We start from the raw sequence: 25,209 nt of genomic DNA on the forward strand, positions 1-25,209 counted from the left end.
TTCATCAAAGCTTACAAGATCCACACCTATGGTACGGGCACGATCAGTTGGGGCATATGGATCATGTGCTATGACATGCATACCTAGCCCCTTAGCTTGCCGAGCAACTTCGGATCCAACTTTTCCAAAGTCCATCACTACCAGTGTTTTTCCAACAAGGGATACACCAACATATTTTTTCCTTCGCCACTTGCCTGGATTAAACCAAACAATATATCGAGTAAGGAATCTTGGGTGTGCTAAAACGCCAAGTCCTCACAGAACAATCATGATAAATATAAAATTCCTAACATGCAAACCATATACAGATTGCCACAATACAAAAAAAGATTTTGACATATTTTGTGAAACCAGGACAAGAAAAAGCACCAAAAAAAATAAAAATAGAATTCTATATTCAATAATCAATATTGCCATTCTAAGTGTTCTATTCGAGAGAGTTGTATTACACCATTGCTTCGCCATTCTATCTCGTGTCAAATCTAAAATTCTATCAAATACGACCAATGAATCGAATAGGTCTGACAAATTTTATTGTTTTTTTATTTATTTAAACAATAAAAATGGTTTAATTTTAATACTTTTCAAAGCATTTTTTGATGCTTCTCAAAAGCCTAAAAAAAAAAAAAAAAGAAAGTCATCGAGAAATAAGAAAATTACCAAATCGAAAAATCAATTTCTCTCTGCGAAATGCCCAAGACAAATCAAAACCCAATAAATAAATAAATAAACAAATAAACAAAGCCCACTTACCAACGTTCACAGACGCATCAGCTTGAGCAACGTTCCTAGCCATGGCAGCCAAGAGAGCAATCTCGTGTTGGCGGCTGCAACTGTGTTAGCGGTCGGAGTGTTCACCACCAAGCATCCATGCTTGGCCACAGCAGCCAGATCCACATTATCAATCCCCACACCGGCCCTCCCAACCACCTTAAACCTCTGACCAGACGACTCAAACAGATCTCTGGTCACCTTCCTCCCGCTCCGAACGACAAGAGCATCGCAGAGCGAGATCTTGGTGCAGAGCTCATCGGGCTCAAATTATACGAGCAATCAACATTCGCGTGAAGAAGAAGCTGCGAAGGGAAAATGCAAAGGCAAATAGAAGAGAAAGCTGCGAAGGAGAAGGGGAAATTTGGCCAAAAATCTCACGTGAGAGTTGCAATTGAAGCTGGACCATTGATGCCAGGTGTTACAATCGAAGGGCTCCAATTTTGATCACGTTTTTGAACCGCACAAGAGCCATGCGGACGGTCCTCATACTAGACACCCTCTATATATATTTGGCCAAATATTCCAAAAACACGGGTAGTGATACCACGTTTTGGATTTCAAAATTGATACAAAAAGATGTACTCTTTTAGTTTGCAGTTTGCTACCATACGTAGCAGAGGGACAGGACAAGCAAGCCTGACATTTTATTTGGTTTACCAAAAATAAAAAAAACAAAAATCTTTTTTTGTTTTTTTTTGTTTTTCTCCCCTCATAAATCGCAAGAGCTTAGCTGCTAACGTTGTTTTCATATTGGTCTGTTGTTTTGGCTGATGGTAGACCAAGACCACGAGTTTCCAAATATCAGAATAAATACCGTGTCTTGCCATGTTGCTCACTTGCCCCGCTACACTTTAACACAAGCCAGAGAGACCTGAGGGTTGACTTTCAGACCTGAGGGTTGACTTTCAGAGAGACCTGTAAATCATGATGTCTTTTGCATCCAACGTTAACTTTCAGAACCAAACGATGACGACAGCAAAGAAGAAGCCGATAGTTCGCAGGCCTAATCCTATGTTAATGGTGGTAGTGGTGGTGCTTCTTTCTCTATATATGCTTCCGATCGGCGTTTTCGCGGCCAAACTGCAAGAGCAGCAACAAAAGAAGCTGCGGTTCGGGTCGAGTGGGGAGTTTAAGATACTTCAAGTGGCGGATATGCACTATGCCAATGGCAAGTCAACTCCTTGTAAGAATGTCCTTCGCAAACAGTTTGCAGGTTGCTCCGACCTCAATACCTCTGCTTTTATTCACCGCATGATCCTTGCCGAGAAGCCCAATCTCATCGTTTTCACCGGTACTCTCTTTTAACTCTTTTTTACTTTTTCTTTTTTTTTTTGTTTTTTTCCCTAACTCAGCCCTCTTTTTCTTCTTGATCCGTTTTCCATTTCCCAATTTCCATATGAGGATAATCTTGAAGCCCATTTGATTTTTCCTTCCAACTTAAAAAACTGAAAGCAATCGGTTTTTTTATTTTTTTTTTTATTTTTTTATTTTTTAACTCTGTTTTCAACAGGTGATAACATCTTTGCACGCGATGCCACTGATGCTGCTAAATCTTTGAATGCCGCATTTGCCCCTGCAATCTCCTCCAACATCCCATGGGCTGCTGTTTTGGGGAACCACGACCAGGAATCATCGACACTCTCCAGAGGAGGAGTAATGAAGCATATAGTTGGGTTGAAGAACACCCTTTCTCAAGTTAATCCTTCTGATGCAAAAATTATTGATGGTTTTGGAAACTATAATCTCGAGGTCGGTGGAGTTAAGGGCTCTAGTTACGAGAATAAATCGGTACTCAATCTCTATTTTCTTGATAGTGGAGATTACTCTACTGTTCCTTCCATTCCTGGCTATGGTTGGATCAAACCCTCTCAGCAATTTTGGTTCCAACTTACTTCTGCCAAGCTTCAGGTACTTTGCTTCACTGTTTTATTTACTTCCCATCAATTGAAGTAATTTCTTTTTAAGAGTACAAGACTTTCGCTTTTACCTTTCAGAGAGAATACAAGAACAAGCCGCATCCTCAGAAAAAATCTGCACCGGGGCTTGCATATTTTCACATCCCATTGCCTGAATTTGCTAGTTTTGACTCATCAAACTTCACAGGTGTTAGGCAGGAAGGCATAGGTTCTGCTTCTGTGAACTCTGGCTTCTTCACAACCATGGTTGAAGCCGGGGATGTAAAGGCAGTTTTCACCGGCCATGATCATCTTAATGACTTCTGTGGTGAGCTAACTGGTATAAAACTCTGTTATGCTGGCGGATTTGGATACCATGCTTATGGAAAGGCTGGATGGTCAAGGAGAGCAAGGGTTGTGGTAGCATCCTTGGAGAAAACGGAAAAGGGTGGTTGGGGGACAATTAAGTCAATCAAATCATGGAAACGCCTTGATGATCATCACCTCACTGCTATCGATGGTCAGGTCCTGTGGAGCAAGAGCTCTTCTGGTAAGGTTCAGTGCTGTCCGACAGACCGTCTTTCCTGTTCTTAGCTTATCCTAGAAATTTGAGATTTTCATCCATTAGGAGATGGCGTCTACCAATAGGCTGTTTGTTTGCAATTCTCTTCATGATAATGCCATATCATATTCATACCCATATCTCCCTTGGCCTCAATGCCATGGTCAAAAGCCACCTAACCTGTTTGTATAAGCCTATCAGTGAATGCTCCACACCCAGGCGTTGAGTCTGCACATCAACTTGAATACTGTCTTCGTCCGAATTTTCTCCCCAGGCCCCGTCTGTCCTGTCCAATGGTTAACGTGACAACCAGATGTGAAATTACCTACTTCATATTGTGCTAATGAAGTGTGTCAAATTTTGTGTCAGTATAAAACATCCTTGGTGTTTTCCACGTCTTGTATGTTAATAGGCATTCTTCTTTTCCATTTTCTGTCACCTATTTCCTCTGATTTGTTTGCTTTGGTCTTCATTGAACAGGTAACAGAAGAAAGAAACAAACAACTGGTGCCTGAGTAATGAGATATAGATATGCATCAAGTTGGTGCTATGAGGTAGATTTTAAGTTCGATGCGGATGTTATCATGTATTTTCGTTCAATAAAACTTGTCCGATAAGTCTATGAGATATAAATATCTCAAATCTTGATGAATAGTATACAGCGCAGCTTAGCAGAGAATTGAGTGGAAAATTATATTATGGAGAATTCTAGAGAATATAATTAAAGAATCAAATGTAATGTTTACTGTTTTGCCAATGAGCATATTGATATAAGAATGTTAGTCTTCATTTTTTCCCTTGCTGATGTATTTTATGGTCCGTCATTCATCAATATTAGAGGCTCGGCCATGAAACTGGTCGTACTGTCAGTAGACAAGGATTATTCTCTTGAAAGTTACAAATTGACAATTTGCTTTCTGAAAGATGCTCAAAAGAGACATTTAATGAACTACACCTTTATGATATCAAGGGTACAAGAATATATACAAATGTCTACTAACCAAATGAATTATGGCTCGAATACTGGTTTCTACTACAAGGAAAAGAACACACATCTGCACACCCATGTCCTCAATCCATCAGTGACCTCTTTCACAATAGATGTTCCTCTTCCACATTCACCCCTATATAATCTTTGTTGTCCCTTTCCCAGATTGTCACACATGATGTTCGTGCATACCTTCTCCCATTGAGGAATATGCTGGTGCGCTATAATACTGGTGAATTTTACATTTACAAGATAAACACTTTTACAAGGAAGTAGATAAGGTGTTGTAAAATCTGTTTTTACTTGTAGTCACAACAATTCAACTATGACTTATGTTTTGACCAAAAAAGGAAAAAGAAAGTAGCGTTAGGTTTTTATAACGCTTGAACCAACCTCACCAGAAGAATTTTCTAAGCAGAATCATCCTTGTTTGGCATCATGGATGCCTTTTGGTACCTGAGTTTATCAATCTCTTTCCCAAGAAAATCCAAAGTTGTGTCAGTAATATGGTTTGGAGTGCAGCCTGCATCCAACATCATCTTCAAGAATTTATATGCTTCCTTTAGTCGACCCGCCTTGCTATGAACTTCAATAAGTGTATTGAAAGTGACAATATCAGGATTGATCCCACTAGTTCTCATCTGCTCAAAGAGTTTGTTCACTTCATCCATCCTGCCTGCCTTCCCTAGTGCATTGATCAGTGTGTTATACATAACTATGTCAAGATAACCGCCCTGCTTCATTAGCTTATCCAGAACAGAGCTGGCTAGATCTGCTCTTCCCATCTTTCCAAGGCCTTGAATTATGACGTTATATGTTGCTATGTCTGCTGGGCAGACATTCTCTCCCATTTCGTTGAGGACACCCCATGCCTCATTGAAGTATCCTTTCTTGACAAATGAACTCATCATAGAATTGTAAGTGTAACTCACAGGATTGGCACCCATATCACTGAAAATCTCGAATAACTTGCATGCTAAACTCAGCTTTCCCTTGGCCAAGAATATAGACAAAAACGTATTGACCATATCAATATCAAAGGAGTCTACCCCTTTCGCCTGAACTCGCTGCCCTCGAGAGAGTGAAAACAGCTGTGAGGGATGGTCAGTGGAATTCACTTGATTAGCCAACTGATCCATATATGGAGATGACGACCACTGATCAGTGTCAGCGGACGAATTCTCCTCATCTTTAACCCCATCTACTGTTGATTCGGCATACCTTATTAAATTCATAATCTCACTAAAGTCACCTCTAGATGGGAAAAAAGGTGTGAGATCCTCCCTTTTGGTCTGAGAACTTTTCATTGAAGCTTCCATATCAGCCTTCCATCTCAAAACATTTGGCACCAGATTACCATTCCTAATATGCTTCATGAGTCTGTCTGACCAATCCCACCGACCTTGCTTATACATCCCAATCAAAAGTGAAGTTACCGTAACTAGATCAACAACAAAGCCCCTGTCTTCCATCTCTTCCACCAATCTCAAAGCTTCATCAAGCAAAACCTCCTTACAAAGTTGCAGCACAACAATGCTATAAGTGATATTATCCACAAACTGTCCCTTTTTCTTCAAGTCACAAAACAGAGTGTAACCAGCCTCAGCCCTTCCATTCCTAAATAAACCATCAATCAGAATATTATGAGTCCAAGATGAAGCTCTTACCCCATCCTGAACCATTTTCTCAAACAACTGGCAGGCTTCATTGACCTTTCTTGCCTTGAATAGCCCATCCAGGAGGGCATTGTATACAATAGTATCAGGAAAAATTTCATTATGCTGCATCTCGTTAAAGATTTTCAAGGCATCATCCATTCGATACGATTTCGAGCATCCTTGAATCAGAATTCGGTAAGTGAAGGCGTCAGGTTCGTGGCCGGACCCTTTCAATTCCTCCCAGACAACTAGTGCATCTTTCACCTTCCCAACGAAGCAGAGCACAAGAATGAGACTATTATAAGTGCATAAATCCGGACCTACAGTCTCTTTCATCTCTCTGAAGAGGCTCAGAGAAGAACCCAGATCACCCCAGCATCCAAATGCATGAATACATATATTGTAGCCCCATGTATCAAACTCAAAGCCGCTGCTGTCTCTTAGCTTATCAAACACTTGTTTGAATTCCAACCTCATGTCTGCTTTCCTAAGAGCCACCAGCAACATGTTACAGGCAATGGAACTGAGCAATTGGGAATTTCCTTGCAGGATCTTAAAGAATATAGACAAGGCCAAACCCACTTGATTTTTCCTAACCAGAGCGACGAGAACAGAGTTATAAATATGGGTATTCAAGCTAGTTCCCAGTTCTTCCATAACATGGAGGATTTCAAGCGCATAATCAAACTTACTGGAGAGAATAAAGGAGTCGAGCAACGCTTTGAAAGTCTCGGAATGTACCACAACCCCATATTGCTTCATGGAATTAAGCAAGTCGGGGACTTCATGGAGGTAGCCGGCACGGCAAACAGTACGGAAGATGTGGGAGTAAGATAAAGCAGAGTGCTTGAAATCGGGGACGAGAGAGCACCATCTGAAGAAAGCAAGCTTCTTTGAAGGGTGTAGGGTTTTGGTGCGAAGGATTTGGAGGAGGAGAGACTCGGAGAGAGGAATGGAATGAGGGTCGGGAAGGTTATGAGTGCCGGAGTCGGATAGGGTTTTGGTGAGTGAAGCAACCAGGAGATGATCACCCAGTTGCCAATGGCTTCTTTGTCCTTTGACGAGGAAGCTCCTTCCATGGCGCATTGCAGGTTGGTTTTGGAGCTTCGGCTTTGCATTTCGAACCAGAAGGAGACTGAACAAACTTGGGCCCCGCGACCAATTTTTATTTTTATTAACAGGGAAAAAAAAAAAAAAAAAAAAAAAAAAAGGGACCAATTTTTATTTTTATTTGTTTAGGAATGGGAATTTGCCCCCACGATCCGATATCTGTCCCGTGTACCGTCCGTAACGGGGTGGTTTTTTTAAAAAAAAAAATTGGGATTATGGGGTGAATTTGGGATAAAATTTTAAAATTCGAACAGAAAACGTGGAATAAACACTTTGCAAATCGATCTGGTATATATATATATATATATTTCATTTTTTTCTAATTTTATTTATATAAAATATTATATATATATATATATATATTTTTTACAAACTCCAACATTAAATTTTTAATTTTAACCATCGGTATTGATATGTTTTATAATATTTTTATTATATTTTAATTATTTTATTTATAAAAAAAAATTATATGAACGATGAAAAAAAAAGCTAGAAAAATCATCCCATTCCGTTTCTGATTGAAGAATTTCTGTTTCTGTCCCGTCTATTAAAAATATAAAAAAAAGCGGAAACAGGATAGAAAATTTTCTGTGGAGACGGGTCAGAATTTTAAAAATTAAAAAAAATGAATATTTGAATTTTTATTTTGGCATTTTAGTAATTTGACGAAGTGGTGTGTTATTGCATAGAATTATTTTGGTTGTGCAGGCCTAGTTGATGCTTATGGTCGGCATAGGCACCCAAGAAGTACAGAGACTTCCTGTCCTTCTCTAAAATTCCACATTCCTCTTCTTTTCATTTTCATTCCAAGGCAACGGACATTAGTTCCAAAATGCATCAGAAAAAGTAAAGAGCAGTTGCGCTCAACCAATGAGTAAGCGACGACAAATATTAGTAACAACTAAGAATATTGTAGGAAATGTCATTGTTACACAATGTGTTTTTCATGATAGTAGTTTTAAACAGGGTCGAATAGCTTTTTAACCATTCCATGTATTTTTCACTCACATGGATATGTAGGAATAATACACCTAGAAAAAATAATATTGCTGTAAAAATTTACAGTAGCAAGCACCATTTAGTCTTTATAAGAATTGACATAATGTTCTTTGCTCGAAATAGTCAAATAATAATGAATAATTGATGTTTTTAGAAGCTAGTATAAGATTTTTTCCCCCAAAAAAAAAAAAAAAAAAAGAGCTAGTATAAGATACCAGTTATATGAAAGGAATTCAATTACACAATATCTTCTACAACTTTCTAAAGATGCTAAAATGCGATTCAAAAATCCAGAGAGGTAAATCAGATTGGAATAAGATTTTCAACTAATTATGACTACTAGTTTTTCACTGTATTCAAGTAAAGAACCCAAAAAATGGTAACGTGTACATCTTTTTTTCATTATTGTTTGATGATCCGCTAAGTATGAGCTTAGCAATTGATTCTGTAATCTGTTCCCATAATCAGCTGCAGGACCGGGTAAAAAAAAGCATGAAAACAGGAACAAAAACAAATAAACAAAGTAATTATATTTAATTTGCATGTTGATTGGCTAAAGCAGTGATGTGATGCAGAGTATCAAGTCATGTCTATTCCCATTTTAGGGTGGTGCTGCAGCTATATAAAGTGGAAGTGCAGGAGTTCTAAGTGCATTATCAAAGAGGAAAAGCATACAGATGAGGATGGGTTGGGGTGGAAAATGGAAGCATGTTTTTTCAATGGTGGTCATTAATTTTGGATTTGGTTTAGTAAATTTACTTCTCAAAAAGGCTCTTGATCAAGGTCTGAACCATTTGGTTATAGTTACATATAGGCAGGCAATTTCGGCTACTTTCCTGTTTCCGATTGCTTACTTCTGGGAAAGGTAAAGAGTTTTAGTTTCTGGTTTTCTGGTTGCTCAAATAAATTGCTTGCTCTTTGTTGCAATGTTTTTGAACTCAACATTTCTGCCTTATCATGTATCTTCTTTGCAGGAAAAGCAGATCTGAGCTTACACCTCAAATTCTTTGTCACCTTTTTTTAAGTGCTTTAATTGGGTCAGTATGTTATGTATATGTTCCTCTATTTTCTTCATTGTTATAGCTGTCACTAAAAAGCCTGTCTGTCTCGTTCAGGATCACGCCCTCGCAGTATTTATTTCTTATTGGACTTGAATTTACATCGGCTACGTTTTCATGTGCATTCCTCAATATGGTGCCTGTAATTACATTTATATTATCACTGCTATTTGGGTAAAGTATAAAGTTTTTTAAGTGCATTTCTTTGATTATTAATTGGAAAATTCGAGAGTTGAAATTCAATGTGAAATGAACTGTTTCTAGTCTAGAGAAAGTGAACATGAAAAGCAAGAGTGGAACAGCTAAGGTCTTGGGATCTCTGCTATGCGTCTGTGGAGCTTTGTTATTAACCATATACAGAGGAATGCCACTGGCCCATTCGCATTCATCGGCCACTGTTGTCCAAGAAAACCACCATCATATGATGATTTCGGCTAAGAAAACTGAGAGGTGGATTGTGGGTTCAATGTTCTTGGGTGGAGGTTCTCTCTTGTGGTCTTCATGGTTCCTGATACAGGCCAGGATTGGCAAAAAATACCCATTTCAATATACTAGCACAGCTATTTTGTCATTCTTCTCAGCCGTTCAATCAGCCATCTTAAGTTTGGCAATCCACAGGAACATTTCCATGTGGGTTCTCAAAGGAACCTTGGAGATAATCAGTGTCATATATGCTGTGAGTTTTTCTTTACTCCACATATATGCAAATGACTTTTTTTTGAGTAAAAATTGAAACTGTTAAAAATAGGCTTAGAATTGAAAATAAACTCTGTCACCACTGTTGAAAACAGAGTTGCAATAGTAAAATAAAAATAAAATTGTAAAGTAATAAAATTGAAAATAAAATTTCAAATTTATATTAAAATTTTAAAAAAATTAAGATAAACTTCTAAAGTTATGTTAAATTTGAAAAAAATTAAAATAAAATTTTAAATTTTGTTAAACTTTGAAGAAAATAGAAAATTAAAAAACTAAAGAAGAAAAAGAATGATAAAATTTGTATTATTGGAAATAATAATTTGAATTCCGAATTAAATATCAAATAAACTTAGAACTTTATTTGTGGGTATAAAGTTTTAATTAAACTAAGAATAGGAACAAATATATAAATAAAAAAAACTAAACAAATAATTATAATAAAATCTTAAATATAAATTCTAAGAAGACTAGAAAAATTTCAGAGCTCCAACACAAACATATATAATGGTTAACTATAAGAAAAAGTTTGACTTGGATTTTCGTGTTTATGGAACACAGGGAATGGTGGCATCAGGATTGTGTTATGTGGGAATGTCATGGTGCATTAATCACAAAGGTCCAGTTTTCACAGCAGCATTTACACCCTTCACTCAGATCTTTGTTGCCATCTTTGATTTCTCAGTCTTGCATGAACAAATTTACCTTGGAAGGTTCATATTCCTTGAAACCAATATTCTTCTTTTTTACTACTCCACTTTTTATTATATTTTACCTAACGTTTTCCATTAACAATTCAGTGTTCTGGGTTCGATTCTAGTGGTGATTGGCATGTATATTCTTCTGTGGGGAAAAAGCAAAGAGGCGAAAGAATGCTCAGTGAAGCAGAACCAAGCAGCTGAAGAAGGTGAAGATGGTAAGCAAGTTTCACATGTCTCAACTGTTACTGTCAATTCAAGATGATCTTCAACAGACTTTTAGTTTTGATATGTAATTCAGGTCAACCACCTGTTATATGTAATGTAAACTTTAGCGAGTTGTTTTACATGGGTTTCTAGCAAATTAATCAACTGTCCACCATTTTATGTCAATTATCTGGTTGGAACGCTCAACAGCTCAAAGGCATTTTAGGTTTCTTGCAGCTTTCCAATGTGTAATGCAGTTTGTTGGGGATAATGAAAACGAAAAAACGTTATCTATTTTAATGTTCATAGTATGCTAAGCCCGTGTTCAATCATGAATTATAATTGTTGTTTCTTATTATATGTGGAAGTAAAAGAAACGTACACTCCAAGTCAGATAACAATATCAAATATCAGGACTCATGTAAACCACTTGGAGAAGATCATTAAATGACTAGACGGCACCCACAAAATTATATTTTATATGGTTGGTATTTTTTTCAACTAGTTCACATAGTCGGCATGATTTTCAATTTTTCATTTTTAAAGTAAAACAAGTTCATTGGTAAGATAATTACTCTTGTGTTCATTCTTATTTCAGCTATATAATAATAATGATCCTGCTTCTTTTAAGGATAGGATAGGTTAGCCTCTTCTCCTTCATAATACTAATAATAATAATAATAATAATAATATGCTTATATTTTAAACAATTAAGTTCTACAACCAATTTGTCATGAGAAAATATATTACCTCTTACTTTTAACCATTCCATCCCATTATAAAATGTTATCGGTGATTCTTACCTTTTTTTTTTTTTGGTCTTACTGTTTAAAATTTAGATTTTAACTTACCTTCGACTTTTACTTGAGGTGTTGTTTAGTAAAATGATTGTTTTTAATTTTAATTTTAATTTTTTTATTAGCTAACACTACACAATAACATAAATAAATTATGTCGAAACTTTAATCAACAAGACGATGGTTAAAAATAGTTTGCTGATATGCTGAAACGAAAGGCTGAAAAAATGTCAAACAAAAAGGTCCAATGGAGCTCTTGGAGATGATCATTAACACCGGTAAATGACCAGACGGCATCCACAACATTACACTTTATGTGGTTGATATTTTTTTCAAGTAGTTTTAGTTTTTCCCCAAAAAAAAAGAAAAAAAAAGTTTTTAGCAAAAAATAATAATAATTTTCAAATTTTTAACTTTAAAGCAAAACAAGTTTATTAGTAAGATAACTATTCTTGTGTTCATTCTCATTTCAGTTATATCATAATAATAATAATAATAATAATAATAATAATAACAACAACAATAATAAACGCCATGTCGTTTCGTTTGTTTGACCGACTCAAGTTTTCGTCTATTTTATTATTACTTCTTTGTTTCAATAATAATAATAATAATAATAATAATAATTTTGACAGTCTCTCTGCTCTCAATGGAGAAAAAAAACCCCCTAGTCTCCGACAACCGGCGGCAAGAAATCAAATTCTTAATTCTTGGAGTAATGGGGGCAAAGAGAAAGAAGTGCGAAAGGGAAGGAGGTGAAGAAGTAACTATAATAAGGAAAAGAAGAAGAAGAAGGAGGAGGAAGAAATACAGCCTTCCATGATAAAGAACAAGGAGAAGAGGTTCTTTGCCATTCTCTTTTTTGTGCTTTACAATGCACCTTTGCTAGCTACTCTTTCTTTTTTTTCCCTTTGCATTTTTTGTTAGCAAGCTTAAATTTTGAATCCTCCCTCTCTCTCTGCTGTTAATAAAAATTATTGCTTTTGTTTATATACAGCTATTTGCTGGAAATGATGCTGATGAATTCAGCTCGATTTTAAAACGTGATCTTAATCCAAAAGTGTTAATCACAACTTTTCGCTTCAACTCTACTGTATTTCCTTCATCACTTTTGCTCTTTTCATTCTTTTATCTATCTTCTTTAAAGTATATGCAGGAATTGTACATGGGATTTTTCGTTTAGTATATGTTTACGTTATCTTTGGTGTAATTTGCAGAGAGGGCCTGCGTTTATATCAGAATTACTTTCTGTGATCCCAAATGCACATTATTACAAGAAAGGAACCTATGACTTGCAAAAGGTAATGGTTATACTTTCCTCTGTCTTACACAATGGACACCAAGTTAAATCCGTTAACGTTTTTTTCTTTTTTTTCTTTTTCCTTGGTTTATTTGGTTGCAGATTGTAGAATATGCAAATAAAAAGGACTTTACTTCTATTATTGTTGTTCACACCAACCGCAGGGAACCAGGTAGCATGTTATTCTTGCGGAAGGGTTCTTTTGACATTATTATTATGTGTCCCAAGCTTTGTTGTGAATAGTTTGAAGCTTATTATGTCCTGTTATTGACTTTGTAAAGATCCAACTTTCAGCTCTTTAACCATTTTAGATGCTCTCCTAATCATTGGCTTACCTTATGGACCTACTGCCCATTACAAGCTGTCGAGACTTGTTTCACGCATGGATATTAAGGTTTTTGCTCTCTTTTATTTTTGTTGACAAAACCATTTGTATGCTGGTTTTCCACCATATCATTAATATTAAGCCTGATTTTTCTTGTTGCTGCTGCTAAGTTGTGATTTGTGGAGGGAATAGATTCTCCATGTTTAACCCTTTATTTTTTCATGTGCATTCAGAATCATGGAGATCCAACCAGTCATGAGCCTGAGCTTGTGTTACTAACTTTGTAGCATGCTTAGGTCATCGAGTTGGAAGGTTTTACTCTTTTATCTTTTTTCTATTATACTAATTACGTTTCAAAATTCGCGGATTAATATCTATATGAAATAATATTCAGTCTGCCTCTCATAGTGATTTCCTTTGTGGACGTTTTCCTTCAGATTAAGACAGTCACTTTTCCCACAAGATCCAAATTTTCATCGTCGGTGAGTTGTAACTTTTCACAACCAGTGAGATTTTATATTCTTTAGACATCATAGGTTTGTTTCGTTTCTGTTATTATATTTATAAATTTTCCGACTGAAAGATAAGGGAATACAAATCTTTTCTTGATAAGTTATGTTATCCTAATTTACAGCTTTTGTTATCATTTTATCAGGTACATTTTTGAAACCAAAGAAAACAAACAGACAGACTCAAAAAGTAAAAAAACCAAGGATGCCAAGGGTGAAACTATTATCAAGAGAAAGTGATTGCTCGTCTTCAGGTCAGTGTCAAATGATAAATTTTTTACGTGCATTTGTACTTATGTTTTTATTTACGAAATGGTATTTGTCACCATTCATGCTAGCTGGTTATGAATAAGTCTTGATACAATGTTTTATTCAAAAAACCATGGGAGTGTGACCCTCGTTTCACATTGAAGTTTGTGAGTCTGCAGCATGGAACATTTAATACTAAAGGCGGGGAATATTAGTGGGTTCACAAGGTATTCTTCTTATCGTTCATTTATTTTGGCCTATCGATCTGATAGATTTCCTCCTAACAAAAACTCCTCGATGCCTCTTAATTCTTCTTTCTGTAATTTTTTTTTTTTTTTTCCTTACCCATTTGAAAATTAGCCAGAAATGGACACTAGCAGAAGGAGGTTCTTCTTGTGATTCACTTGGGAATTTCACTCTCTAGATTGTTTTCTATATGTGGCAGGAGCATATTTGTCAAAGAGATCTGATATCTATTACGATTTGCAGTCCCTGAAATCTGTTGTCTCCCTCTATATGCTGGTGCATTTTGACTTAGATTTATACCCCCTCTTGGATCTCTTTGTTATTAAATTTGTAAATTGAACAGTGGGAAAAGATAAGATTAGCTGTAGAAGAACATTCATATTTATTTTCATCAATAGAATCCTTAGCTTCTGAAGATATATGTTTCTTCTTGTCACCTATCTATTGGGCTTTAATGCAAATGGCACTTGTCCTATGTTTTTTATACGCTGCCATTGTGTGATCTGAGTGCATGCTTTTTTAAGTACGTGAAGGCAAATCAAAATAAAGATGCCTCCAAAAGCAGCAACTCTCAATACCAGTCTCTCTGGTGGGGAATTTCTTGATAGATATACACAATCAGTAGTTATCAGGATCCAGCATAAAGTCTCTATCACCGACCTGACTAGTATGATTTTTCTAGTTTTACCTCCAGGCATTCTACTAATCATCCTTAAACACAGGGCAGCCACAACCAAAAATGTGGTCACTGACCACCCTCGGTAGGATACAATAGTTCCTCCAGCTACTAAAACATCTTTACGACAAACACAAGATAAACACTCACCCGAAAATGTTGATGAAACCAGAGCATCCACTCCAGTATAATACGGTAAGATAATAGAATCCAAGTACAGACTTGCATGCAAGATTCCAGAAATTGTTGATGCCTCTAAGAAAACATACTTGATATCCTTAACAGCTTCATTGTCAAAGCTGAGTGCAGAAATGTGAATCAGTTGGAGGATTGCAGGGCCAGTGCATGATAGAGGAAATATGGTGTTGATTCTGCGTCCCTTGACTAGGGCCAAAAGGATCAGTGGGAGCGAAACTGGACCAGAAGGCAGCAAACATCTCTTTGATAGACCACCATTTTGACCTCTCCTTGATATGTCCATGACCATAACGACTAGAGTTGCCAAGTATGAAATGGTTGTTAACATAAGAGCAGCGATATCCACAGCAGGTGAATAGTTACCAGCATAAGTGCTATCACAGAAATAGTGGTAAGGGCAATTGATAGGATCCATGGTCTCTTCAACCTGCCATCTTAGACACTTGAAGAACGCTAAATGGATATCTTCCATGGCCCATTCTGGTTGCAATGCTGGATATTCTGGCCACAGGAGCTTCCAATTGATCATTTTGTTTGCTTTGTCTTCTGATTTCTACCTGCCGCAGGCACTTCTTTCTTCAAAAATGCACTTATTTGTGCGCTTGTTTGTTTGTCTTATAAAATAAAACTATGTTGGTTTTTTCTGTTGGTTGAGATGTTTCAACTTAAGGTAAATTGGATAAAGAAAGATCAACTAATTATTCTTTTTGTTACGCAGTCCGTAAATGGGTCTGAGTTATCTTGTTGGAAGGACAAACTCCTTAATACCAAATTAAGTATTTGCTTCTATTGCTTTTCAAATTATTCTTGGTTTTTGCTTGTCAAATTTGCAATTTTCCTCTGTATTTTTCTCTAGAAATATCAAATCTTGTAATACATAAATGAAATCATGTGTGAAATTTATGCAAATACCCTTATTAGGGGTGTACTTTGTTGTATGGTCAGAGTTGAAATTAGAAGCAAATGGAATTGTTATAAGGAAGCAATTTGCAAAGGTCAGGTAGTTGGGCAACTTAGTTCTAAAGGAATGATGCTGGTTTGGTAGGTGATTGCTACTGATTTATAATGGAGCAGCGGACGGTAAATAGTGATGGAAAAATAGTTTTTGTATTGGTTTTAGATGCTGACAAAATGGGATTCGATCAATAATCACAGCTTTGTTCTAAAGCTCGCAAAAGACATGGATTCTCTACCTAATTGCAGATTATAGGACTTTGGTAAAAAAAGACTCTTGTCTTTCAATGAATACGTCCTGACCCAATTCAGCTTTATCGATGACCAAAACAAATGGATGAAACTTTTGAGGTTACTTATAATGAATTGTGGACTTTTTCGCACTTGAACATGCCAGAGGATGAGGATTGGAGAGACGACTCCACATGGAAAGCCACCGACTAGCTACTTTAACTTGATATCCTGCCTGTCACCGTGTGCCACCTGTTATCCCTTATACACTTTAAATTCTACTCTTCTTCTTTTTTTGTTCTTTTTTCTATTTAAAAGCCATGAGCGTGTGACACGTAGCAGCACGTACTGTTTGCGTTGAAGTCTTTAACTTGAAGAAAATGAAGAATAATATATATATTTTTATTTGGTAATATGAAAATGAGGAATAATAAAAACTGCTAAAAGAGGTCTCTGATTATGTTCGTGTTTTGTAAGTTGTGTTAATGACTTATAGTAAAAGGTACTAAGGAAATAGATATTTTCTATATTAAGTAAAAGTCCAAAGAATGCATTTATCAATCAATAACCCAAGTATGGAAAGCCATAATATTTGCTTTTAGTTATATAAGTAAGTGCATTTATAATGGAATTAGTAAGACTTGGAATCTTAAAGCTCTGCAATTACAGCCCAAAACCCAGCTGTAAGCTGAGGCAGAGAAAGAAGCTTCCCTTTGGGCCCAGTTGTATTAATAAATGATAATTGCTAAATTCCATGCAAACCCATTGCCAGTTAATCTCTTCCCACTTTGTATCTTTATCTTTACCACGGGAATGACACGGATGAAAGCAACAGGACTATATAAAAGCAAGTAAAAAACGCAGAAACAGAGAAAGGGAAGGATAAACCCAAAATCTAAACATAGAATCAGTATTTTCCATAACCCATCACTAGCTTAACCCGTTTTCCTCTGAAAATTTTAACGGCTTCTTCTTTTTCAATAACAATAGCAGTGGCTAACTGGCAAGGATCTTGTGAAAATGGTTTGTCAATATATATATTTCTCTCTGGATTATTTCTTTGTATTTTTTTTCTCGAATAGCATTTTTCCTGAGGTTGAAAATTTGTCTTTTTGTCATTCATTTTTCCTGGTGTTAAACTTCAGGTGGTTGTGGCAAAGCATGAGACTATTGCGAGAACCAAAAGTTGCAGCTTTCTATCAATATCGTCAATGGGTGAGCCAGAACCAGAAAGAGGGCATTCAGTGATATCGTGCACTACTTTCAATATCTTAGCTCCCATCTACAAACGACTTGATCAACAGGTATAATCTTCTCCCCTTTTAATGTTTTGATCTTTGAATTTGCGGTGATTTATTTTATTTTCTCAGTTCTTTTGGTGGGTATGAACGAAACAGAATCAAGGCCTTCGTGAGAGCGACTTCAGAGCATTTTGGCTGGCTAGGAACAAGAGGATTTTGGATTGGCTGCTCTTTGAAACATCTTCCATTATATGTCTGCAGGTGATATGTATATTCCCTTTTGCTCTTATTTGCTGGGTCTCTGTATGCCCTGTTCTGTACTAAAGAAATGAACTCTAATATGAATCTAAAGTTTTGTTCTTTCGCAATGGTATTCGCTAAATAGCCCTTTTTCTTCAAAACAAACAGGAATTCTGGATTGGAAATGAAGAATTTGTGCAGATGTATTTGAAGAGTCTTGGTGATGCAGGCTATATTACTTTCAAGCTTGCTCGAACCAACAACCGTGGAGATGGTAAATTCTTATGTCTAACAGATTCGTTTATGTCAATTCTCATATTTTGAATTTGTCTGGCACTACTAGATTTTTTTCTCTCTGATTATTTTTAATGTCTTTCCTGTCATTCAAATTGTTATGTTCAACCTAACTATCTTTTTCTCGACTTTTGTCACTTCTAAGATTCCGTTTCCCCACGTTGCATAGGGTACTACTGTTTACCATTTTCAAGCTTTAGTCCTTGTTCTGAGTATTAAGTTGATGTTAAACTATGGAGTTTGAGTAGCTTATTGCTTTGGCTGAGATAATGTATCTGCTGTATGCAGGTCTGCTGACTGCTGTACATAAGGACTACTTCAGTGTTCTACACTATAGAGAGTTGCTGTTCAATGACTTTGGAGATCGTGTTGCTCAGTTGCTGCATGTTCAGTTAAACGTACCTTTGTCTCAAAACCAAAAGGGCAACGTTACAGAAGTCCTAATTGTGAACACCCACTTATTATTTCCTCATGATTCCAGTCTATCTATAGTAAGATTGCATCAGGTACTTAAGTTATTACCAACTCTTCTGCTACTTGTTTCATACCATGCAACCATAGTTCATCATTAGCACCCTTGTAGTCATCAACTCATCTTTACCGTGGTCTCATATATGTTTCCAAACAGGTCTACAAAATTTTGCAATACGTGGAATCATATCAGAAAGAAAACCAGCTCAAGCCCATGCCAATCATACTCTGTGGGTAAGTTTACTATATGGTCTTCTTGGTTTAATGTTTCAACAATGAGCTCTGTTTTTTTGTTCCAAAAACAAAATCCTTTTAAGGTGCCAACTGGCAGCTGGCTTAGCTTGTGAAGTCATGTAGAATCCTACTCTAGACCGGGGATCCAAACCTGCCTTGACAAATAATGGAAGGGTTTAAGGGGTAGGATATGGTTTCTAATTCTTTCCATTTATGTCGTACATTCTGCAGTGACTGGAATGGAAGCAAGCGTGGTCATGTTTATAAATTCCTTAGGTCACAGGGGTTTGAATCTACATATGATACTGCTCATCAATGTGATGACAATGATGCAGATGCACAGAAGGTCGGTATTGTTATATTCAAATATTAATATTACTGATGTACTTGGTAGCCTCAATTTATCTTTGTGCAATGCCTACTAATTATAGACCGCATTTGTGTGTTTGATGTCTAACAGTGGGTTAGCCACCGCAACCACAGGGGAAATATCTGTGGTGTTGATTTCATATGGCTTTGTAATCCTAACAAGGCACGTAAACCACTAAAGACTAGTTGGGGTGAAGCTGTTTTTGGTATTTTGAAGGTCAGTAATTCAGTTGTGCTCTTCTCTATTATTCTTATTAAGTTAATCAACAAATTATCGTTGGAGAAATGACATTTTGAAACTAGATGTAGAAAATATTCTGAATGTGGCTAAAGTTGAGAACTCAATGCACAACTACACATGGAGAATTCTAACCTTGTTTTGGATATTGATGGGAAAAGTTAGGTGACAGGAGACAGATTCTGAGTTTAAAGCATTCAACAATGAACCTCTTCTTTTCTGTTTTCTTCCATTACTCATTTGTTTATCGTAAAGGGCTTGAAATGTTAAACAAGCTCTCTCATTTTCTAGTGTTGAATGTGTAGATCAGTCACACTGATATTTCAACATGGGATACTAATTTCTCTCTTCTTTCTTTTTCTCTTGGCTTCCAGTACCAGCTTCGGAAAGCTTCAATGACTGAAATTGATGCGTTCGCCTTTCTGAAGGGTGAAAACTATGGCGATTACATTACATACTCAGCATTCTGCGAAGCTCTCCACCAGGTTCAATTTATTAGCTTTTACAGTATTTATAATTATACAATTTTATTGAGGATAAGATTCAATTAATTAGGTTTCTTACAGGTTAATTTGGCTGGAATTCCTAATGGACTAACTTTCCAAGATACAAGGGATTTGTGGAAGCAAGCAGACATCGATGGAAATGGTGTTGTTGATTATGAAGAATTTAAGGTAACTTACTTCCCTGAATTGTGGACTCTGTCTATATTTTCCATCTATTACATGGAGTAGCCATGTTCTTTTTCATATGCTACTCCATGTTCTTTTTCATATGCACATGTGATAGTATTTGATTACTTCATTGAATAAAACTAAGGGAAGCATTAGAATAGAAGCATGATGATTGGAGTGGAAAACTGATTTATACCCATTGACATTGTCACAGAGGATCTGGAATTCTACATGGTCGGAGCAGGATGAAAACTGCAGTTCGAGTTCAAATGCCTTCAGACAAGTAACTGGGGAAGCCCTTGGATTCAAAGTGAAGAATGCAGTTCTATTCCCTCGTGAGACCGAGAAGGGAATGTGGCCTGAGAATTACTCACTTTCTGATCACGCCTGTCTCACTGTTATGTTCTCACCATTAAGGATGAAATGTAACGAGTCTAAAAACCACTGCTAGGAGCAAATTGTTTTTAATTTTCAATACCATCTGCTAAACTACAAAAAAGAAGCTCATCACGCATTCGCTCTTTCATTTTTAGAGAACCAATTAGTGCTTCTTCTTTTTTTTCCCTGGTGGAAAGCTCTTTGATCATAGCAAGTGACTGGTTTACACCTGAAATGGGTACAATATACAAGTGAAAAATTTTTAAGTGGGCGTTTTTTTAAAGTAGAATAATCAACTAAAACTGGTCAGAATGATTGGTATCCGATAGCCTGATGTACGTTTCAGAGTGGAACTTAGGGCAAGTGGAAACTGGAAAAGTGTAACTTAACCAACTTGTGAAAAACAAAAAAAGATGACGGACAAAGTGAATGAATTATGACATTTTACAGCCAATAACAAATCGGACACATGAGTGAATATTGGGATGGTGGGGTTACAATAATAAAAACTTGAGGTGCAAGTTTGGAAATCCCATTTGAATATTTCCAAAATAATTCCTACCCGATTGTGGTTGCGGGGAAAGAGGTCAAAAGACTATTCCATACCAAAATAAAAAATAATAATAAAAAAAAGATATAAGTAGAAAATTATGCACTCCGTTATCGGTCACATCAAGTTTCTAATGACATTTTAGTGGTCCAGTTCTCTGTTTTTGTCTGTGTGCATAAATCACTTTTAGTAAATAGGAAACGCATAACAAATAATAAGGGGGTGGCTCAGTTCAGCAATCACATAAAATATAAATAAATAAAAATCCGAAGGAGAGTTTCCGAGAAGAATACGAGCAAAAAAAAAAGAAAGAATAAATAAATAAATTTAATAAAAAGGCCAACTTTATTCTCCGAAGGAAGCGTCCAACGTAGAAACGATTCATACGCGGCATCCGTAGATAATAGATGGGGTCTCAGACACGGTTTGTTTGGGTTTTGTGGGTTCCACTCATCCGACGTGGCTATTAGGAAAGAAAAAAACTCTCAAAAATCCTCCCAAAACGCTGAAGACTGAAGGTAGCTTCTAAACGAAGCCAAAGACTTGCTGTTGATCAAAAACTTTTTAAGTCAATGCTGTACGGAAAATGGTGTACTGTTTCTCTCTTCACACTCAAAACCCATCTCTTATTCATTCATTCATTCATAAATTCTCTCTCTACACTTAATTAAATGCAGTTGCCACTACTCCCTTTGCTACTGCTGAAAGCTGAGCCTCTGAAAAACTGATTATTCCCAAAAGTTACATGCATAAACATAGTTGATATATATACACACAACCCCAATAGACTGACCCAAAGCTAGAAACAAAATAATAATATCACACCCTTTGCCTGTAATTGCTTAATTCCCTGTAAAAACTGTATATATTTTCCATTGCTTTTGACATTATTATAAACTACTAGTAAAACGCATTCGCTGAAGAGGAGAAAGAGATGAATAGAAGCAGCACAGTATTGGAATCAATGCCTGTTGGGTTCAGATTTCGTCCCACGGAAAAAGAGCTCATCACTCACTTTTTGAAGCTGAAAATGCTTGGTGAGAATTCCAAAGTCCAAGATTTCATCGGTGAGGTCGATGTCTGCAAGTTCGAGCCTTGGGAGTTACCTGGTAGGTACCTACCTATTTAGTATATATACTGGTCTTTCCTTGCTTCTATGATTCTATGTATTTGTATCTTCATATTTTTTTTTTTTTTTTTTTTTTGGTTTCCTGTTTGTTTCTTTAATCCAAGCGCAATCGGTGCTGAAGTCGGATGACCCAGAATGGTTCTTCTTCTGCCGCCGAGATTACAAGTATACCAACAGCAAACGCTGCAACAGGGCAACCAAAGCTGGTTATTGGAAGGTCACTGGAAAAGAACGTCAAATCAAGTCTCCAGCCACTAAAGCTCTCATTGGCAAGAAGAGGACTTTGGTCTTCCACAAAGGTCGTAATCCTAGCGAAGGGACTAACTGGGTCATTCACGAGTATTATTCTGTTGAAACTTTTCCTGACCAGGTTATATAGCTTATTCCCTTCCCTTTTGTCTTCATTTCATCTCCTTTTTCTGTGTATCTGCATTTTGTGCTCTGCTCCAATTAATTAAATTGGTCTTTGTATTTGGCCCGCTTTTTTTTTTGTTTTTTTGTTTTTAATTGTGTTGTTGATAAAAAAGTTCTTCTTTCTCCAAATTTGCGTGAACATGCCATTTCTACAAATTATTATTAGCAGAGAAGATTTTCTAATGCACTTATTGAGTTCTGTTGTGTTTAGTTTTAATTAGACATCCAATTGGTAATAACGTTTTCGTAATCTGTAGTATAACAATGACTGTTGCCCTTTGGCCGCTGCATTTAGCTCAGGTGGCAAGGTTCTGCATATTTAGATAAGAATTTGTTCTGTTTCCGATCATCATGAAAGCATGGCCACAGTAATCTGGACCATTGCTTGTTTTTATAAGAATATGTACAATCTCAATCTTATGAGGTCTGTTGTTAATATGTCTCTTTGGTATCAAGTTCTATGGCTGACTAACAATTTGTTAATGCTGTGACTCATGTTTAATTCATATTGCAGCATTTAGTACGCCATGAAATCATATCTTTTATTCTTTGATTGTTCAGATACCCTTTGTTCTCTGTCGTTTGATGGAAAAACCAGATAAGAAGAAAATTCCTAATGGTGATGATGGTGAACCTAGCAGCCATAGTGTGGCTTGTTTTGAAAATGAAGAACTACACGATACAATTCCGGAGATGAGAGTAAGCGTGCTCTATGAACATTTTCAATATCAATTAAATTAGGTTGGATTTATGCATGGAAAGTGTATCTATACCTTTCACTTATTTGGTTTATGATTTGTAATCCAGGCATACGATCACTCAGATGTGAATCTTGATTCGATCTTTAGGCCTTCACAACCACCAGATGAGTACCCCTCCGCACAGCAGCAAATTGATTTTCCCTTTCCCAATGGCTCTAGCTATGCCTGGAATGAGTTGCAACTTCCATCCGAAGCTGATGAACCAGATGAGAATCCCAACGAGTTCGTGAATTCGGTTTTTGTTGACAATGATGAATACTTCTGGCAGGACACAACACACCCTGTTTTCAATGTCTCCGGCCAGTCATTGCCATTTCCAGCTCATGAAGACCATGGACTGGTAAAGTGATACTGTCCATTGGCTATTGGAGTGAAGAATTCTTCATTCCAATAGCCAATGACCAATATATTAAGTATGATGCAATAAAATTTAAATTAGTCTAGTCCGCGTAACCTAACATCTCAAACAGGCCCTGAGAATATCACAAGGAGCGTTATATGGCTCTCAATTGCGTTATTACAATGCTTTTTGTGATATTCTCCACTAGACCACTGAAATATCTTGAGGAAAAATGAAAATTTGGGAAATGTTGAGCACAGGTCAAACAATAATTCCTTAAAAGGAAATGTCTGAAGATCAAAAGACTTCAACTGAAAATAGTTGAAGACTGAATTAGTCTAGGTGAAAGCATTGGAAGACTACTAGTGTTAGCTGAAACTATGAGAAGACAAAACCAGTCTCGATTGAAAATACCATAAGCCTGTTTGAGATGCTGGACTGCACTGGATTGAACTGGACTTAAAGTATTGGATCATGTAAATTAGTCTAGTCTAATCCAATGCAATCCAGCATCCCTGTCAACAATTGGAAATATTAGAAAACTAATAGAATTTTCATTTCAATATTACAGCGTTACCTTAGATCAGCAAGTTCAAGTTCAAGTTTCTTGAATGAACCTGCTGGAATGGAGGAATACCTGCAGATGGAAATGGTTAGGACACCAAGTGGAACTTCCAATTTTGACCAGTTCAAAAAGGATATAAATGTTCCTATTCATAATCAGTTCTCCGTGCAGAATGCTTCCTCTGTTAGCTTAACTAAAGATTTACATTCGATCAATTGTCTTTACCTTGCAACCGACTCTATCATTGAAAAACCACGTGAACCTGAGAAACCACGCAAACTTGTAATGCCATTTGCAGTTCCATGCAAAGCTGAAAAACCAACTGCACTTGAAATACCAAAAGCACCTGAAAAACCATGCCAACCTCCAAGACCTATCGAATTAATAAGAACGGGAGTTACTTCAAGAAGAATCCAGGTGAAGAGTGAAGGTTTGCAAACAGCTGAATCAGGAAACAAGGTGAGATAATCAAGCTGCTGGCCTGATGGTTCGAACCCTTTCTCTGCTTAAGGTGTTATATTATAGCAAAAATTCATATATGAGGAATCCATCTTCTACTCTTCAACTCCATATGATTTCTCTTGCAGGTCAGAGAAGCTGCTGCACAGAATACTGCTGCTAATCTATCCCAAAAAGAAGAGCGTGATCCAGGGCGTAAAGACGAAAGGAAAACAGTTCAAGACAAGGCCGCATGTGACGTGTCACCTTGCGGAAATTGGAAGAGTTTCTTCGTTTTTGTGGAACCACCTTGTAAATCTAGTCCACCAGCAGTATATTTCTTCAGTGCACTTATAGGCGTCTTGTTATTTGCTGTCTTTGTTAGGGAGGCTTTTTTATTTGGAAACTGGTGCTAGTCTGCTGGACATTAGACTAAAGCTTTTTTTTTTTTTTTTTTTTAATTACAAAAAAAGTATGAGACAATTAATATTATGGGTTGTAACTTTTAATGCAACTCTGGTTGGGTACATGTCTCTGCATATTTTTAGTAATTTATCACCACAATACACAAATTGTGTACTGTGGTGATGAAATAGCCAGGATATATTAGCATTCTTTCATTTCACTGACCAGGTATTAGTTTCATTTGAAGTCTTACAACATTGCAGTGTTAATTGATAAGAGTTGTTTTGATCCTCAATGATGAATGAGAAATACATGTACATTATTATCTTCGTCATTCG

General features: G+C 36.6%; 7 protein-coding genes across 9 annotated transcripts; 5 read left to right on the forward strand and 2 right to left on the reverse strand.

The window, feature by feature from the left end:
* Nucleotides 1-1,528: 1,528 nt before the first annotated feature.
* On the forward strand, nt 1,529-4,029 carry LOC107423830 (probable inactive purple acid phosphatase 29). Its single transcript, XM_016033466.4, has 4 exons — nt 1,529-2,065; nt 2,285-2,682; nt 2,769-3,219; nt 3,712-4,029. Exons 1-4 carry the CDS (start codon nt 1,699-1,701, stop codon nt 3,744-3,746), a joined length of 1,251 nt encoding a protein of 416 aa, XP_015888952.3. The 5' UTR covers nt 1,529-1,698; the 3' UTR covers nt 3,747-4,029.
* A 138-nt stretch (nt 4,030-4,167) lies between these two features.
* Nucleotides 4,168-7,069, reverse strand: LOC107423828 (pentatricopeptide repeat-containing protein At4g01570). The gene has a single exon (XM_060818944.1). It carries the CDS (start codon nt 6,961-6,963, stop codon nt 4,630-4,632), a length of 2,334 nt encoding a protein of 777 aa, XP_060674927.1. The 5' UTR covers nt 6,964-7,069; the 3' UTR covers nt 4,168-4,629.
* Nucleotides 7,070-8,534: 1,465 nt separating this feature from the next.
* Nucleotides 8,535-10,923, forward strand: LOC107423831 (WAT1-related protein At3g30340). Its single transcript, XM_016033467.4, has 6 exons — nt 8,535-8,851; nt 8,961-9,023; nt 9,102-9,218; nt 9,309-9,720; nt 10,302-10,453; nt 10,541-10,923. The coding sequence occupies exons 1-6, from the start codon at nt 8,664-8,666 to the stop codon at nt 10,701-10,703; spliced, it is 1,095 nt and encodes a 364-aa protein (XP_015888953.2). The 5' UTR covers nt 8,535-8,663; the 3' UTR covers nt 10,704-10,923.
* Nucleotides 10,924-11,689: 766 nt separating this feature from the next.
* On the forward strand, nt 11,690-13,862 carry LOC107423803 (uncharacterized). Its single transcript, XM_060819228.1, is given in 10 exon segments — nt 11,690-11,720; nt 12,220-12,284; nt 12,440-12,535; nt 12,660-12,743; nt 12,845-12,914; nt 13,054-13,136; nt 13,301-13,337; nt 13,340-13,379; nt 13,505-13,549; nt 13,723-13,862. Coding segments are annotated over 10 exon segments (645 nt in total). The 3' UTR covers nt 13,817-13,862.
* LOC107423832 (uncharacterized) lies at nt 13,840-15,828 on the reverse strand. Its single transcript, XM_016033468.4, has one exon. It carries the CDS (start codon nt 15,472-15,474, stop codon nt 14,509-14,511), a length of 966 nt encoding a protein of 321 aa, XP_015888954.2. The 5' UTR covers nt 15,475-15,828; the 3' UTR covers nt 13,840-14,508.
* Nucleotides 15,829-16,909: 1,081 nt separating this feature from the next.
* On the forward strand, nt 16,910-20,428 carry LOC107423834 (uncharacterized calcium-binding protein At1g02270-like). 2 transcript variants are annotated; one of them, XM_016033472.4, is made up of 11 exons: nt 16,910-17,153; nt 17,276-17,434; nt 17,528-17,632; nt 17,780-17,885; nt 18,194-18,411; nt 18,534-18,610; nt 18,842-18,956; nt 19,071-19,196; nt 19,592-19,702; nt 19,784-19,891; nt 20,106-20,428. In XM_016033472.4, the coding sequence occupies exons 1-11, from the start codon at nt 17,151-17,153 to the stop codon at nt 20,340-20,342; spliced, it is 1,365 nt and encodes a 454-aa protein (XP_015888958.3). In that variant the 5' UTR covers nt 16,910-17,150; the 3' UTR covers nt 20,343-20,428. The 2 variants fall into 2 exon arrangements, with proteins under 2 accessions (XP_015888958.3, XP_024932206.3); XM_025076438.3 differs by lacking the exon at nt 16,910-17,153 and having other exon boundaries at nt 17,295-17,434; nt 17,501-17,632.
* Nucleotides 20,429-21,326: 898 nt separating this feature from the next.
* LOC107423833 (protein NTM1-like 9) lies at nt 21,327-24,913 on the forward strand. Of its 2 annotated transcripts, none has more exons than XM_016033471.4 (6): nt 21,327-21,928; nt 22,053-22,318; nt 22,924-23,061; nt 23,170-23,463; nt 24,035-24,515; nt 24,616-24,756. In XM_016033471.4, exons 1-5 carry the CDS (start codon nt 21,754-21,756, stop codon nt 24,494-24,496), a joined length of 1,335 nt encoding a protein of 444 aa, XP_015888957.3. In that variant the 5' UTR covers nt 21,327-21,753; the 3' UTR covers nt 24,497-24,515; nt 24,616-24,756. The 2 variants fall into 2 exon arrangements, with proteins under 2 accessions (XP_015888957.3, XP_015888956.3); XM_016033470.4 differs by having other exon boundaries at nt 21,337-21,928; nt 24,035-24,487; nt 24,616-24,913.
* Nucleotides 24,914-25,209: the final 296 nt, after the last annotated feature.

Source organism: Ziziphus jujuba, chromosome 7 (assembly GCF_031755915.1).
Source record: "Ziziphus jujuba cultivar Dongzao chromosome 7, ASM3175591v1".
In the NCBI taxonomy this organism is placed as follows: Eukaryota; Viridiplantae; Streptophyta; class Magnoliopsida; order Rosales; family Rhamnaceae; genus Ziziphus; species Ziziphus jujuba.

What these genes read in the sequence shown, in the direction of transcription:
- LOC107423830 (XM_016033466.4), top strand. Translation starts at nt 1,699, where the DNA reads ATGATGTCTTTTGCATCCAACGTTAACTTTCAGAACCAAACGATGACG. An exon ending in TTACTTCTGCCAAGCTTCAG is followed by an intron (nt 2,683 to 2,768) that starts GTACTTTGCTTC and finishes TTTACCTTTCAG; the next exon opens with AGAGAATACAAGAACAAGCC. An exon ending in GTGGAGCAAGAGCTCTTCTG is followed by an intron (nt 3,220 to 3,711) that starts GTAAGGTTCAGT and finishes TTCATTGAACAG; the next exon opens with GTAACAGAAGAAAGAAACAA.
- LOC107423828 (XM_060818944.1), bottom strand. Translation starts at nt 6,963, where the DNA reads ATGCGCCATGGAAGGAGCTTCCTCGTCAAAGGACAAAGAAGCCATTGG.
- LOC107423831 (XM_016033467.4), top strand. Translation starts at nt 8,664, where the DNA reads ATGAGGATGGGTTGGGGTGGAAAATGGAAGCATGTTTTTTCAATGGTG. An exon ending in ATTGCTTACTTCTGGGAAAG is followed by an intron (nt 8,852 to 8,960) that starts GTAAAGAGTTTT and finishes TCTTCTTTGCAG; the next exon opens with GAAAAGCAGATCTGAGCTTA. An exon ending in TTTTTAAGTGCTTTAATTGG is followed by an intron (nt 9,024 to 9,101) that starts GTCAGTATGTTA and finishes TGTCTCGTTCAG; the next exon opens with GATCACGCCCTCGCAGTATT.
- LOC107423832 (XM_016033468.4), bottom strand. Translation starts at nt 15,474, where the DNA reads ATGATCAATTGGAAGCTCCTGTGGCCAGAATATCCAGCATTGCAACCA.
- LOC107423834 (XM_016033472.4), top strand. An exon ending in ATGATGCAGATGCACAGAAG is followed by an intron (nt 18,957 to 19,070) that starts GTCGGTATTGTT and finishes GATGTCTAACAG; the next exon opens with TGGGTTAGCCACCGCAACCA. An exon ending in CTGTTTTTGGTATTTTGAAG is followed by an intron (nt 19,197 to 19,591) that starts GTCAGTAATTCA and finishes CTTGGCTTCCAG; the next exon opens with TACCAGCTTCGGAAAGCTTC.
- LOC107423833 (XM_016033470.4), top strand. Translation starts at nt 21,754, where the DNA reads ATGAATAGAAGCAGCACAGTATTGGAATCAATGCCTGTTGGGTTCAGA. An exon ending in CTCATGAAGACCATGGACTG is followed by an intron (nt 23,464 to 24,034) that starts GTAAAGTGATAC and finishes TCAATATTACAG; the next exon opens with CGTTACCTTAGATCAGCAAG. An exon ending in CAGCTGAATCAGGAAACAAG is followed by an intron (nt 24,488 to 24,615) that starts GTGAGATAATCA and finishes TTTCTCTTGCAG; the next exon opens with GTCAGAGAAGCTGCTGCACA.